The 16,685-nt window shown below is 42.7% G+C and overlaps 1 protein-coding gene across 1 annotated transcript in view; it reads right to left on the bottom strand.

Annotated features, from left to right (window-relative positions):
- Positions 1-16,685, bottom strand: part of PSTPIP2 (proline-serine-threonine phosphatase interacting protein 2) — a 71,105-nt gene that overhangs the window by 9,415 nt on the left and 45,005 nt on the right. The window contains exons 3-9 of the mRNA XM_036322930.1: positions 16,054-16,131; positions 13,938-13,972; positions 10,953-11,059; positions 6,186-6,248; positions 2,705-2,803; positions 2,076-2,121; positions 911-990 (exon numbers count right to left, since the gene is read on the bottom strand). Coding sequence (XP_036178823.1) covers positions 911-990; positions 2,076-2,121; positions 2,705-2,803; positions 6,186-6,248; positions 10,953-11,059; positions 13,938-13,972; positions 16,054-16,131 — 508 coding nt within the window. The remainder of the gene's footprint in view (positions 1-910; positions 991-2,075; positions 2,122-2,704; positions 2,804-6,185; positions 6,249-10,952; positions 11,060-13,937; positions 13,973-16,053; positions 16,132-16,685) is intronic.

Genomic DNA, 16,685 nt, shown 5'->3' with positions numbered 1-16,685 from the left:
TGGGACAGGCAGGGGCAATGAGGATGTGGAGACAGCTCCTTCAAGAAGCCAGGCTGTAAAGAGAGGAGAAGGTAGAGATGGGAAGCAATAGCTGCTAAGTTTTAAAGCCAGGAGGGAGCTGAGTTTGCGTAAATGGTAATGGAAGAAATCCCCATAAAAGGGAAGTGTGCACAAGACAATGGAGACAGGCAGCTGGATGGGATCCTGAGCCCAGATGGTGGGAGCAGCCACTTCTGTGCTGTATCAGGAGAAAAGGAGGGAAAGGGTATGTGTAGATCAGCAGTTTTCAAGTTTGAATTGGCATCAGAATCATCGGCAGGGCTTCTGGGCCCACTTCCAGAGTTTCTGTTTCAGGAGGTCTGGAGTTGGTCTAACAAGTTTCCTGGTGATGCTAATGCTACGGGTCTTGGCACCTCACTTTGAGAACCACTGGTAAGAAAATGTGTAGAGGAGGTAACGGAAAATGGAGGAAGTTTCCGGGTCATGTCTTACTGTCTCTTGTAAACACAATGTGCTAAAAATGAAGGGGGGCAATGGTGGAATCAAAGGCGGAGGGAGGCTAAAACGTCTGAAGCCTGTTCACCTGCTGTCTGCATTTTCCTTATCACATACCAAGTGCACGCGAGGCTCTCTAAGTAACTAATTAACCATTAATTGCTTCAGCTGTTTCATGCCTGTGCTAACGGAACACACAAGAAGGCCTTGAACAGGCTTGGACAGAGTAGGGAAGAGAGAGAAAAATGAGGTTTAGGGGGAAACATGCCAGTTCCTTCCATCCTCCACTTCATCTTCTGATTTCCAATCTGCCCTCGAGCAATTCTATCAGAATCGGTAGATACAATAAGCGGACGGCACATTTCTACAAAAGCAGACTCTCCGCCCCCTCTTGAGCAGCGTCTGGCTGGGCTACCTCGCAGGCCTTGATGTGCTCGCTCTGCCACTCCTCTCGGACCTTATCCAGCGTGTTGATGTGCAGCATATACGCCTTGTCTGCAATGAAGGTGAGGGGCTTGGGTTCAGCAAAGGGCAGGGGCAGCTCGCAGACCCACCCATCAGGCTCATCCCAGATGGCAAATGAAACTCGCAGTGAGCGCACCGGGCTCCATGAGCTCTGAACACTGGAAGGCCATAATCACTTCGCTCACCCTCCTAATATCTTTGTGAAATAAGCACTGACCCAAGCAATTAGCAAGAAATGATCCAAGGGCCCTAATCGGTTTGGCTCGGTGGATAGAGCGTCGGCCTTCGAACCAAGGGGTCCCAGGTTCGATTCCGATCAAGGGCATGTACCTTAGTTGCAGGCACATCCCCAGTGGAGAGTGTGCAGGAGGCAGCTGATTGATGTTTCTCTCTCATCAATGTTTCTAACTCTCTATCCCTCTCCCTTCCTCTCTGTGAAAAAATCAATAAAATATATATTAAAGGGGGAAAAAAGAAAGAAATGATCCAAGGAAGGAGAAGTGAGAGCAGCGGGGGAACGTTGGCCAGGGTTTCCTTTGTCTGATTCCACCTCAATAGTTTCCACCCCTTTTCATTTTCAGGAAATGTATCCAATGAGAGATGCAGAGAACTACCTTGAGCCCAAAAGGGCACCGAGTTACTTTAGCTTTAGGTTTAGACACTTCTTAAGTGACCGTGGTCATGAGAGGTTTATTTCCTGCAGGACACGCTGGGGATTAAAAGCTTGGAGCTTAGATTTCAATGATGACGAGGCTTCCAGGCGTGGCTGTTTCTTTCATAGCAGGTATGAGTTAATCAGGGCTGAAATGGGCTTTTTAAATAAATGTTCCAGAAAAAAAATCAGTGTGAGCTCCAGAACACAAAGCAGCCGCCTCATGCCCCTACCATCTCCATCCTATTACATGTACAGCAGCCAGACTGGGCAAGCCGTGGCCAGAAACTGTTAGCTATTCACTTCCTCAGTTTCCCTACCCTTTTCTCCCTTCCTTTCCCCCTTCCTGTTTCTGAAAGCCCATTGCATATCCATATGTTCTTCATTGTTAGGTATACCAGATAGATTTAGGATAAGGGAAACCCCACCACAACCCTCCCCCATCCCCGGGGAGCCCCCTCACCGGAGTCTTCTGCAGCTGTCTTCGCGGTTGCTAGTTTCACAAAAAGCTGTGAGGACATAAAGCAAACGAACAAGGGATCAGGAAAGCTGGGCCAGGATTCTATAGGCATAACAGATCTAAAAGCAATGGCTGCAAACAGACAAGTGCTAGTACAAGTCTTACCTAGGGTCCTCCCAAGAGCAAATCATTCAACTTGCCCTCTAATCTTTCGCCATTGCAAAATATCCATCAAGCACCTTGCCCTACGTCTTCCTAAAGCCATACTCCTGCCCTCTGGTTACTGACAATCTTCTATCCATATTTTATAAAATTAAATTTCTCATATACCCAAGCAGGAGGCAGCCTGGCTACAAAGAATACATGAGTTGAGCTTTGAAGAAAGATAAAAAAAAAATCAAAATTCCCTCCCCCACTTATCACCCCACTCCCTCCCCATGGCCTCCTTTCTCTAGCTCTTCCACAACCCCCAAAATGTGAAGGGTTTTTTTGGCTCCGAGGATCCTAATTAGCCCAAAGGAAGATATTGCCAGAAGCTTGGGGAGCAGGTCCCTTTCATTTAAGATCACTGATTGGCTTTAGCTTGAGATAGTAAATCTCAGAGTTTTCAGGCGGTCAGCCCTCCCAGGTACCTTTTCCTGTTGCTTCGGGTTTACCAGGTTGGCACTTCGGTGGACAGCCTGCTCTGCGTCATCTTTGTCTCGGCATTTCTGCTCATAGTTCTTCTTTGCCTGATTTATTATGAGCCAAAAGAGGACCAAAATAGGTGAGCAGAACATAACCCTGAAAAGCAGCCATCCTAGCCTGCCAAGCCCAGCGAATACAGGGCACCCTGAACAGGGCTGTGATCACCATTAGAACGTGGCTGCTCAGAAGGCTGATGCTCTTTCTTGTCTATCGCTGCAACATCTCTCTAGCCTTTTTCCCAATGATGTACGTAATGGCAGCCTGATCAAGGAAATAAAAACTCTTATTTGGCAAGCAAAGTGCATGAGCGTTAAAAACTGACCAGAACAGAAGATGGCATTTCAGATGGAAAAAAATAAAAAGACCTATCCTATATAATAAAGAGCTAATATGCTAATTAGACTGAACAGCCAAATGACCTTCCGGATGAAGCCAGGGTTGCGAGGGGCTGCGAGGGCCAAGCCCCTTGCATCGGGCCTCTAGGGTAACTATAAAATATGTGACCCAGCCCAGCCACTGTGGCTCAGTGGCTGAGCATTAAACTGTCAACTGGGAGGTCACAGTTCGATTTCCGATCAGAGCACATGCCCGGGTTGTGGGCTCAGTTCCCTGTAGGGGACATGCAGGAGGCAGTCGATCAATGATGTTTCTCTCTCATAGATGTTCCTATCTCCCTATCTCTCTCCTTTCCTCTCTCTTAAAAAAAAACAACATTGAAGGAAAGACATATAAATTTTTAAAAAACATAATCCAACATTCATAATCCTTAGAACTTAGGTTTATGAATCACTTGGTCATGGAAATTATAATTATGCTTCAATATTCTACTGTGCCTCACCAGTGCACGTGGACAGTAGCATCAATCCCATGATTTCTGTTGCATAAGAATAGTCATGTTCCTTTGTGATTTAAAGAATTCTGTTTGAGCCCGGTTTGATTCTTGGTCAGGGCACATGCCTGGGTTGTGGGCTCGATCCTTAGTAAGGGACATGCAGGAGGCAGCCAATCGATGATTCTCTCTCATCAATGATGTTTCTCTCTCTCCCTCTCCCTTCCTCTCTGAAATCAATAAAAATATATTTTTAAAAAATAAATATCAATAAAGACATATCCTCAGGTGAGGATTTAAAAAAAGATTAAAAAAAAAAAAGAAATCAAGATTGAGAATAGGGAGAACCAAGATGGCGGCATAGGTTAACGCCGGAGTTTGCTGCTTTGAACAACTACTTCAAAAGTGAAACCAAAAAACGGAAGGGACATCACCCAGAACCACAGGAACGCTGGCTGAGTGGAAGTCCTACAACTAGGAGGAAAGAGAAACGCATACGGACACTCAGAGGAGGCGCAGTGCTGAAGTCAAATTCTGAGGTGCGGAGTGCGCGGAGCGGGCTGGCGGCGGAGGGCGCGGTTGGCGTTTTCAATCGGGAGGGAGTCGCAGACTCTGAGCTCCAGATACGGGCGAGTCTTTAGGGACCCAGACTCAAACGGGAGAAGCGGGACTGTCTGGCTTCGGTCAGAGCGAGTGCAGCTTTCTCTCCGAGCTTTGCAGTGGGTGTTGGGACTCAGAGAGGCAGAGCCCCTGGGGACGGGACTGAGAGCCGCCATAACTGCTCTCTCCGGCCCGCCCTGTTGATCCTGTGCGACCCGCTCCGCCCAAGCCCTGCACAGAGGCATTTGCCGGATAGCCTCAGGCAAAGGCTAGATTAGCACCTCCCTAGAGGACAGAAGTTCTCTCATTGCTGACACAGCTGATTCTCATAGCCACTTGGCCTGGAGGTCAAACCCTCCCTGGTATTAGCTACAACAATCAAGGTTTAATTATAAGACTGAGAACAAAGACCACTAGGGGGTGCACCAAGGAAGCATAACAAAATGCGGAGACAAAGAAACAGGACAAAATTGTCAATGGAAGATATAGAGTTCAGAACCACACTTTTAAGGTCTCTCAAGAACTGTTTAGAAGCCGCCGATAAACTTAATGAGATCTACAAGAAAACTAATGAGACCCTCGATCTTATATTGGGGAACCAACTAGAAATTAAGCATACACGGACTGAAATAACGAATATTATACAGACTCCCGACAGCAGACCAGAGGAGCGCAAGAATCAAGTCAATGATTTGAAATGCGAGGAAGCAAAAAACACCCAACCGGAAAAGCAAAATGAAAAAAAAATCCAAAAATGCGAGGATAGTGTAAGGAGCCTCTGGGACAGCTTCAAGCGTACCAACATCAGAATTATAGGGGTGCCAGAAGATGAGAGAGAGCAAGATATTGAAAACCTATTTGAAGAAATAATGACAGAAAACTTCCCCCACCTGGTGAAAGAAATGGACTTACAGGTCCAAGAAGCGCGGAGAACCCCAAACAAAAGGAATCCAAAGAGGACCACACCAAGACACATCATAATTAAAATGCCAAGAGCAAAAGATAAAGAGAGAATCTTAAAAACAGCAAGAGAAAGAAACTCAGTTACCTACAAGGGAATACCCATACGACTGTCAGCTGATTTCTCAACAGAAACTTTGCAGGCCAGAAGGGAGTGGCAAGAAATATTCAAAGTGATGAATACCAAGAACCTACAACCAAGATTACTTTATCCAGCAAAGCTATCATTCAGAATTGAAGGTCAGATAAAGAGCTTCACAGATAAGGAAAAGCTAAAGGAGTTCATCACCACCAAACCAGGATTATATGAAATGCTGAAAGGTATCCTTTAAGAAGAGGAAGAGGAAGAAAAAGGTAAAGATACAAATTATGAACAACAAACATGCATCTATCAACAAGTGAATCTAAGAATCAAGTGCATAAATAATCTGATGAACAGAATGAACTGTTGATTATAATAGAATCAGGGACATAGAAAGGGAATGGACTGACTATTCTTGGGGGGGAAAGGGGTGTGGGAGATGCGGGAAGAGACTGGACAAAAATTGTGCACCTATGGATGAGGACAGTGGGTGGGGAGTGAGGGCGGAGGGTGGGGCGGGAACTGGGAGGAGGGGAGTTATGGGGGGGAAAAGAGGAACAAATGTAATAATCTGAACAATAAAGATTTATTTTTTTTTTTTTGAACAATAAAGATTTAAAAAAAAAAAAAAAAAAAAAAAAAGATTGAGAATAGTCACGGGGGGGGGGGGGGGATAAATCCCAACAAGATAAATGGGATCATATGGTATATATAATTTTGTGTCTTGGCCTAAAATATTTAAATTAACTTGCTATACTTTCCCATATTTGAAAGGTAATATTATGTTCCTACTATCTAGTTTCATCCTCAATATTCCCAAGGCTTTAAAAAGAAGAAAAGTGAAATCACTAAGAGTCATTGTATTAATAAATAACATTATTGAAATGTTATTTGAGCAGGAATATGCTCATACACAGCACAGAATTTCAGGAAAAGGCAATAAAGTGAAACTCACATCCATGGTTTTCTTGAATTGTAAGCTCCTTTGTTTATGGACAGCATCCATTATAAGCTCTGTCTGTGAAGAGAACACAAGCACTATTAATACAAACAGAAATTATTGTTAATACCATCTTATCTTGAAGGGATGTGTTCAAGATGGATTATCTCATTGAGTCCTCACACAACCCAGAAGGTAGATATACTATTTATTATTTCACAGATGAGAAAACTGCAGCAAAGAGGTTGAACAATTTGCCCAAGGTCCGATGCTGATTAATGGAGGGGGTCCATCTTTGAACTTGGGCTGCCACCATTGGGAAACATTGATCACCTTAGAACAGTCTCTTCAGCAAATCTGGGATCAAGAACATTTGGTGTCAAAAGGACTTTTTACACTTTTGTTAACGTGCCATTTATATTTTAAAAGGGGTCTTTTTTCCGTAAGCTTATATTGGCACAATAATTAGACTTATAGCCAAAACCAGTTTGGCTCAGTGGATAGAGCATCGGCTTGCAGACTGAAAGGTCCCAGGTTCGATTCCGGTCAAGGGCATGTACCTGGGTTGCGGGCACGTCCCCAGTAGGAGATGTGCAGGAGGCAGCTGATCAATGTTTCTCTCTCATTGATGTTTCTAGCTCTCTATCTCTCTCCCTTCCTCTCTGTAAAAAATCAATAAAATATATTTTAAAAAAATAATTAGACTTATAAACATTCACTTCTGTGGATCAATGACACACCCTTACCCAGCAAGGAGCCTGGACAGGATGAAGGGGAGAAATATTTGTAGGACAGCTAAAAAAAACTGTTCTCCCACTCTTTTTTAAAATATATTTTTATTGGTTTCAGAGAGGAAGGGAGAAGGAGAGGGAGGTAGAAACATCAATGATAAGAGAGAATCATTGATCGGCTGCCTCTTGCACACCCGCTACTGAGGATCGAGTCAGCAATCAGGGCATGTGCCCTGATCAGGAATCAAACCGTGGCCTCCTGGTTCACAGGTCAATGCTCAACCACTGAGCCACAACAACCAGGCTGTTGTCCTACTCTTCACTCCATCTAATCCAGAAAAGGTAAACTACTCTGTTGTGTGCACTTGGGACCAATTTCTTTATTGTGGTTGTGACATTAATACATTTATTAGCCAAAGTAATGCAGCTAATAATAAAAATGTACCTCAGACATAATAGTCGCTCCAATTTATCAAGCATTATGTGATCAGCAGTTTTCCTGTATCACAACAACCTAATACTCTTATTCCCATTTTCTTGACAATAAACTGAGGTGGATTAATTTACCAAAGGTTAACACTCAGCAAGTAGAGTTGAGATTTGAGCCCAGAAACCTGACCCTTGTTCCTAATCATGACCCCAAACTACCATTATCCCTATGGTAGCCCTATAAAAGCAATTGGGAAGATAGAAGATCAGGAGATGCAATCATTCAAAATGAGCTATGACATTGCTTTTGTGCAAAATGATATAATGCAAAATAATATGAAAATTAAACTTGAATGTGGTTTCTTTTCCGCAATATTAAGTTGCTCTCTGTTACCATAACACACAAATACAGATTTTCAAGATATCTGGAGAGAATATCTCACTTCAAATATGAGCTTTGTAGAACCCCAAGAGGCCCTCAGAGAACCGAGGCATCATCTCTGAAAGGGGGAACCAGAAGTAGCTATGCGCCTGCTAATGGTGAAGGTAAATAGACAGAGAGAACAGACAGGGCTCCAACATGATCCCCACATGGAGGACGCGTGGGCAGATCCTTGCCATTGCATGGAGCTGTGTGGTTCACATTAGCCCCTATGTGCATTTGCCAAGAGGAGGAGCTGGGTTTATGTATTTGATAACGGTTCCCGATTTTCCCTGGCTCCAGGGAGCAGATTCATTAGCAATGTTGGTCTATTCCATGATCCTTTCTAGTCCAAATATACATACTGCCATTCTTCCAGTTTGGAAGCTGCGACTATTTTATACTTTATGGCCCAAGCCAGGGCTCCTTATGCCCAAGTTCTGCATAACACCTGCTTCAAGCACCTCTCAGATGGCTACAAAGTTCTGTGAGCCAAACCTTTTCACTTCATATCATTCCTCGCTCTGCCTTCAAGGTTTCCTGGCATTTGTACATCAGTAGGATCCTCGAGAGCAGCAATCTACTCTCTCACCTGACAGGTGTAACCCAGAGTCCCAGAGGTCACACCATTGGTGACCTTTGTTCAAGGCTACTCGGTGACACCAAGTCCTGCACTGTCTGCTGCACCACCTTGATTTAAGTGTCCTCATGTCCACGGTTCACTTAGAGGGTGACCCCACTCATGGTGGCCCCTGTAAGTCAAGGGTTCTCTTTCAGGTCTCCTTGGGGAGGCGCTTCTTTGAGGACTCGGACTTCCTGCTCAGGCCAAATGTAGTAACACAAAGCAGTGCAAAAGCACAATCATCCCTGTTATAGGGTGGGGAGAAGTAAGAGGGAGGACAAAAGGAAGAGAGATTTATAAATGGCCCAAATGACCCTGCCCTAATTATGGAAATAACTACTTAGTGATCTGTTTGTCTGTCTACCCCACTCAGACTGTATTCTGAAAACTGGAAGCATCACTCTCTGGAACCAAGGAGGTTCTTTTATTTGGAGACTGCTCTCCAAATAGGCAGAACAAAACTCTGCCATGGTCACTCTGATCTCAGCTGATATGGTAAAATGACGTGGGTACCAGAGGAGAGAGTAACTGACCACGTGCTGTCTGTCAGGCTTAGGACATTCTGGGCTGGGGAAGGAACCTCGGAACCCTAAAACATCAAGACTCCTGAGAATAGCTCCTAAGACCCCACCCTACCTGCCAACCACCAGGAGTGAGAGCCTCATCTCTTACCACCCTCACCTATATTGCCTTTCACTCTGCTGGTTTTAGATTCAAGGTCACTTCCTCCAGGAAGCCTCCCCAGCCCAACAGATTAGGTGAGGTGTTCCCTCTGTATGTTCAGGTGGCCTGGATCTCCCCTACCATTTAAGGTTCATCACACTTTACCCTGATTGCTATGTTACCTCAGTCTCTCTGGCCATACTCTATACTTAGTGAGGGAACGGTGACCACATCCATATCGTTCACCACCCTCGGATAGTTGTGTAAGTAAGTATAAACTTCCGGCCAGTCATTCTACATGCACCTCCCTGCCCCAGTTTAACAAAAGAAACCAACTGATGGCTTCCCTAGATAAGTGGAAATGGCTTAATTTCCAAGAAGTGAAAAACCAAAGTGTGCAGGGTTTGAACAGTGGAAATGAGAAGTTGGCAATGACATATTTTCCCCCAAAGTCTGAAATTTTTTTTAAAGTATTTATATACGGAAGTTGGTACAACCCAGAGTTCACTGTGATACAAGTCTATACAAATGTATTAATCAACTTTGGACTTCTCCCGGAAAGCTGGGAAGGAGGCATGTCCTGCTGTAGAGAGCACACTAGGCTGTACAGGGAACTTGGATGACAATGGTAGGCTGAACACCGGCTGCTCTATTTAGACTTCAGAACATGGGCTTCTAGCGCTGAGACTTCTCTCAGCAACTTGTTAGGAGGGGACGTTTCAGAAGCCTCGCAAAATTAACAAAACTTACTCCGAAAGGACTAGGGCTACCCAGGGCACTTGAAAGATGGGGAGGAATGACCCTCCTCTCCTCTCAGTGGAAATCATGTGTGCGTGGACCTTGGTTGTCTACGGCATTTTGCTTCCTGAAGTTTGCAATTCCTCTAGAGAGGTGGGCAGGGCTGGCAATTATCAGCCCCAAAATTTTGCCCATCCAATAGTGGGTGTAATAAGGTCTACATATTATTTCTGCTCTGAAAAATACTTTGGGCCAGATAGACCCCTGAAACCTGGTACCTGAAGCTTGCATTTGTGTGGAAGTGCTTAATATGGTATTCCTTAAATCTTACAGCCTTCCTTCCTAGTAAGAGGCACACCTGTCAGAGCTTCTCACAAAATGATAATAGAGGCAAAGCAACGTTTTAGGAATTAAACAGAAGGGAGGGTCAGGCTCAATCCCGGTGGGGGGTGTGCAAGAAACAGACGATCACTGTTCCACTCTCACATAGATGTTTCTCTCTCTCTCTCCCTCTCCCTTCCTCGCTGTCTAAAAATCAGTTTTAAAAACCTTAAAAAAAATAGAAAGGAGTCAGAATAGTGGCTGGTCTAGTCTAAGTAACACTTGATCTTTATAACTTCCCAAATGTCTGCCAGTTTTATTAACTTGCTCACTCCCGTCTCCTTACGTGTAGTTGGCCAGAGTGGATCCTAATGAAAAAGAGCTTATGCACATCTGCTTTGAAGACAAGAAGAACTTGGATTTCCCAGAGCCTCAGTTACCCTACTTGTAAAACAGCTGGACTACATTCTGGTCTCCAAGGAGTGAGTCTCCTCTCCCTCTTACCCTCCCTTTACTGCCTTGTCCAGGGAAAAGCCCTCCAACTTGGCTATGCTAGACTCTACTGAAGAAAGAGGGGGTTCCCCTTTCCAGTCAGAGTCCAAATAGTGGCAGCAGATACGAAAAGAAGAGGAAAGCAGGCTGTACCCCTAAATCTAGCAAAAATTATAAAAAAGAAGTGGCCTGGGGGGGGGGTGGTAAGTGGGCACAGAACCATGAGTCTCCACATAGTTTGCCAATAAATAATCACATAGGTTAAAAGAAGAGCATGGTTACACGCCAAGGAGTTGAATGAACAAGCAAGCCTGGAGTATTCTGCCATAAGAAAGGCAACATTTTAACACACATGCAAGCCCGACCTTTTTCCGTTGTAGCTTTTGCTTTTCCCTGAATTCTTCTAGCTTCCTGGCCTCTTCTCTTAGAGTCTGTGCAAGCTGAATGTGACATTGTGCCACATTGTCTACTTCTGCAAAAGAATTTTAAAAAACAATAAGCAGATAGACATATGTCTGAATTAAAATATGCAAAACTGTACACAATTTTAAATTATATACAAAATACTGAAGCAAGTGGCTAAATTAACCGACTGCACTTGGTCACCAGCATTTATTGAGACTATCCATGTGCCAGCATTGCCCTGACCACCAAGATCTAGGCTGGCAAGTCTTTAGCTTAGCCTTTTACCAGTAGCTGTTACTAACCTACTGTACGTCCAGGACCAGGGAGAAGTTCATGGAGCTTACGGGCTAAGAGACATTCCTAAACCCACTACAATTTCAAACCCCATCCTTAGTTTTCAGTAGGTGAGCTCTAAGGATCTCTAACATCTCATGTGCCTGAGCATTTTTAAGAAAGTGATACACCAAAATTTTGGCTACCAAGAGTTATCTCTGGAAAGGTTATTGTTGATTTTTCCCCCCTTAGTGTCTACGTAAAACCTTTGCAATGAGCATGGCTTACCTCTATAATAGAAAAATTAAAATGTTAATCTTACTTGTTCTATGAAAACAAATTGAAGTATGGCACGTAAGCTAAAAAGACTAAGAGATCTGATCTAAAAATATTTTTTAATTCGTGTGTGTCAAGATAACTTGAACAAGGTTAGAAGATACATGACAATAAAAAGATATCTGCCATCCGTATAACAATTAGTAAATAACTATAGTAAAAGTATTCACAAATCAAAAGAAATATATATTCCAGTATAAAAAGTTGGTTAAAGAACTTGAAATATAAAAAAAAGATCAGCTCAATGGCCTATAAACATTTGAAAATATATTCAGAATTAACACAAAAATGCAAAAATTTAAAACATTGAAATAGCCTTGGTCAGTGTGGCTCAGTTGATTGGAGCATCATCCTGTGCACCGAAGGGTCACAGGTTTGATCCCTGGTTAGGGCACATGCGGGAGGTAATTGATCGATGTTTCTCTCTCTCTCTCTCTCCCTCTTCCTTTCTCTCTCTCTCAAATCAATAAAAAACATATCCTCGGGTGAGGATTAAAAATAATAATAAATTAAATTAAATTAAATAGAAACATAATTTTTTACCTTTCAGTTTGGCAAAATTTTTAAGCATGAAAATTTGTGGTATTGGAGAACCTGGGGGAAAACAGCACTGCTGGGGGGGGGGGGGCGGGATCAATACAACCTTTCTGGAAGAAATTTGGCATTTTGTATGATCAAAAAAATTTTAATGTAAAAGAGTGCGGCAGATCCACATGAACTGAAGTGGAAAGATGTCTATGATATACTATCAACTGAAAAACCAAATTATAGAGAGTATGCATAGTATAACCTCAGGTATGTCTGCAACTTGGATGTCTGCAATTAGAGAGAGGGAGAGAGAGACTGAGAGCTTTAAATGCATAGACAAAAGTCTGGAAAAATATATACCAAACTGCTAGCATGATTAAAAATTGATATTTTTCATTTAAAAAGCAATTTAAAAACATATGTGCCACCCCATAGATTTTGATGCATTGCCATGGTGTGATCCTATTTATCTATATGAATAGATACAAACATAACTGTGTGTATTGTATAAAAATGTTGGAGGCATATTCACCTGTAACTGCTTAGCACTAAGAACTGAATACTTGGGCCAAGGCCGGTTTGGCTCAGCGGATAGAGCGTCGGCCTGCGGACTGAAGGGTCCCAGGTTCGATTCCGGTCAAGGGCATGTACCTGGGTTGCGGGCACTTCCCCAGTGGGGGATGTGCAGGAGGCAGCTGATCGATGTTTCTCTCTCATCGATGTTTCTGGCTCTCTATCTCTCTCCCTTCCTCTCTGTAAAAAATCAATAAAATATATTTTTTAAAAAAAAAAGAAAGAAAAAAAAAGAACTGAATACTTGGGTGTTTGCTATCTTTTTCACAGCTAGTTGTCTCATTTGAATTTTTAATATAAATGTATTTTTTAATAATAAAATAAAGCTACTTGTTGGGAAAAAAGAAAACAAGTAACAGCAAATAAATATGCTTAGGAGACCCAGCCTATGCTGAAGTACCCCTGAGATAACCATGGTTGGCCTTGTGGGCATGCAAGAAACATGAAGACACTGTCCACATCTTGAGAAATGAATTTATCAGAGTTAAAGAGGGAAGAGGACACCTATGGAAAAGTTAAGATGAATATTTATTCAGTTAACCTTACAAAGCTCTAGAATCACTCAACTGGCTACAGAAGCACTTTAGGCACATGTACATACCATGCCTTGGTAAACTCCTCAGTTTGGAAGCACCAAGTATTCTGAAGAACAGAAAGCCTTGAAATTATGTTTCTATGTTTTATTTAATTTATTATTATTATTTTTAATCCTCACCTGAGGATATGCTTTTATTGATTTGAGAGAGAGAGAGAAACATCGATCGATTACTTCCCGCACGTGCCCTAACCAGTGATCGAACCTGTGACCCTTCGGTGCACAGGATGATGCTCCAACCAACTGAGCTACACTGGCCAGGACTATTTCAATGTTTTAAAATTTTGCATTTTTGTGTTAAGGCTGAATATATTTTCAAATGTTTATAGAACAGGAGATTCTGAGTAACAGGCCTGGGGAATGTGAGAACTGGACAGGACCCCTTGATGACCAAATAGCAGGGCCTCAAGCGGGACTTCAAGTGTGAGAACCACTTCTGTAAGGAAGTCAAATGCACAGCCCGACATGCAGGTGTGAAAGGTTCTCCAGCTCACGTCAACTCCGCAGAACTATTTCTCACCTTAGGAGTTGCTTTCATTTTTTCCACCCAATGTGAGATTTCTGTTCAAATGAAAACCCACCTTTGATGACAGACAGAGCTTGCCAAGAACAGTAAATACGTTTTTAAAGAATCACTTACGCTGCTTGAAGACTTCAAGGGCCCGCTTCAGGGTGCTAAAAAAAAAAAAAAAAGTGCATATATCATTTCAAGTTCTGGAAATTGGCTATACAATCTCCTTCTAATGCCACTGCATGTGCCTCTCGGCCCACAATTTATAGACTCATCTTAGCCCCCAAGCTTAAGAGGACAGCAGAAAATCAAGACTTCAGGGGGCGGAGTCTAACTTTGGGGGTGGCAGCCTGCCCATGTCACCTCCTTGTCTCCCTGCTGTTCTTCATTAATGTGCAACAAGGAAATAGTTTACCAACCTTTTTTATTTCTTTGTTACTCCTCACCTGAGAATATTTTATCCCATTGATTTTTAGACAGTGGGAGGGAGGGAGAGAGGGGAGAGAGAGAGAGAGAAAGAGAAACATTGATGTGAGAGAGACATATCAATTGGTTGCATTCCGGACCTGGGCCAGAGATTGAACCTGCAACCCAGGTACATGCCCTTGACCAGGAATCTAACCCAAGACCCTTTGATGTATGGGCAGATGCTCTAACCACTGAGAAACAAAGGCCAGGGCTCTACCACCCTTTTGACAAGCACTTTGGCCTTAAACCCTAACTATGTCTATCAGAGGCCAGATTCCCTCAGTGTAGCCAATGAGGTGACAAATCCTACCTAGCTCATGAATGAGCAGTCACTCACTCTCATAGGGCGCCTTCCTAAAGGTAATCCTGGAGGTGACAGAAACACAAGTCACCTAGATGGCCTTTCACTTCAACCTGGCAGCGAGGTCCCCACAGACCTCCCTGGCAGCGAGGTCTCATATCCTGCTGGGTGTTCCTCTCTGAGGTGTATACTCATAAAGGGAACCGACTGGCTTTTCTCACGGGACAGAACAGAACGGGGCCAGAGTCTCTCTATGAATTTACTCAGGTACCAGTCAATTGTGTAACAATATAAGAAACACCATTTGGGACCAGACTCATTCCGCTAAATATATTTTCCAAGAAGAACTATGTGAGAGAATGTGGCTATTACCCATCACATCACCTCAAAAGGTTTTGGATATTTTCCCAAACAGCTTATATTTTTTACAAATAAATGTTGTTGTTGGTTGTTTTTTGGGAGGTGGCGGTGTCAGCTGACCCCTAATCTCCCTTTAAAGTATCTAAACCCTGCTGGAATAACAGTGCAACTTGCCTAAGTCTACACAGTTTTGACCTGTGAACACGTAAATATTTTACATATTCAAAAAATAAAACTAAATGAAACAGGGAAAAGAGAAGGATCCCTAAATTTTAAAACAAACTGAAATGAACTTAATATAAAATTGGTTACATAATCACACAGAGAAAATAAAATTTTAAGTGACCTTAGAACACAGGATTCTTAGTGAAATATAGCCTAAGATCAAAAGGAACTGCAAGAAAATGGTGAACTTTATTCACAAGTTTTCTTGTTAGTAACAATAATGATATTATTTTGAAAATTTTTTATATATATTATCATATAAAGCAAATAATCATGCTAATATTGTCAGGAACTAAGATTTCCCATTTAAGAGGAAATGAATGTAAAATTAAGGAAGCTAAGTAATACCCTTAAAGTGAAATCAGAATTGGAAAGCTGATTACGAAGCCTTTCTAAGTATTGGTTCCTGTATGACTGACTGCCCATGAAGCCAGGAATGATGGAAGAATAAATAACTGTAGTAAAGAAATCTCACATTGGTGGTGAGAACTATAAATGGTGCAAGGACAGTCTCTTGTAGCTATCACAAACTATGTATGTGTATATAGGTGTGCGTGCATGGGTGAGTGTGTGTGTGTGTGTGTGTGTGTGTAAGCCTCTCTATTAAATTTCTAGTATAAAATTATATATACTGTAACCCCACCTATGAAAAAGTATACATTGAAAAGGACTTCCAGGGAAACTTAGAGAATATTAATAATGAGTTGTAGCTTCATAGTTCATTTTAACCTTTTTTCTATTTTTCCAAAATTTTCACAACTGAAATTAAATAAATTAAAAATTGTCATTATCCGAGACACTTTGCCCTCCTGGGCAGCTCTTTCTTCTGAAGTGACGGGGCTCCTGGCAGTATAAGCCAACCTGGAAACAAGAAAGAAGTGTGGCACCTACTTGATCTCAGACTGTCCACATGGCTTCTTCCTAGAGAGGCTGAGCAGATCTTTGCCATATCTCTCTTCAATTGATGCCCTAAGTGGAACAGAAGAGAGGGTTATAAGTCCTCCTCAGGGCTGACTCTTAGTTAGGCCCCTTGAAGGCAAAGCTGCACCTTTGAGAGTAGCTCAGACATAACATCACTCTCTAAAATACAAAATTCCCTCTACGTAACAGGGAAGAATTATAAAAGACCAGTGGCCTTTATCTCTAAGGTGGTCTTCTCCGGCTAGAAGTCCCTGACATAAACATTACAACAAAACCAAGCATGGCCTCCAGCCAGCACAGATTAAAATGTCAAAACTATGATCCAAGGATATGTATATATTTGGGGGTTTTTAGTGGCATAAGAGCTATTGCCATCATTTTTACTGTACAGTGGGGCCTTGACTTACGAGTGTCCCGACTAACGCGTTTTTTTGAGATACGAGCCATCTCTCGGCCGATTTTTTTGCTTTGAGTTGCAAGCTCAAAACAATTCGGGTTACGAGCCAGCTTCAGATACCCCACCGCTAGTTGGCGCAGCGAACGTCACAGTGATTTGACATACGAGTAATTTGAGTTATGCGCTCCGTCATGGAATGAATTAA

Source organism: Myotis myotis, unplaced genomic scaffold (genome assembly GCF_014108235.1).
Source record: "Myotis myotis isolate mMyoMyo1 unplaced genomic scaffold, mMyoMyo1.p scaffold_m19_p_9, whole genome shotgun sequence".
In the NCBI taxonomy this organism is placed as follows: domain Eukaryota; kingdom Metazoa; phylum Chordata; class Mammalia; order Chiroptera; family Vespertilionidae; genus Myotis; species Myotis myotis.
This window is presented reverse-complemented; position numbering and strand designations above follow the sequence as displayed.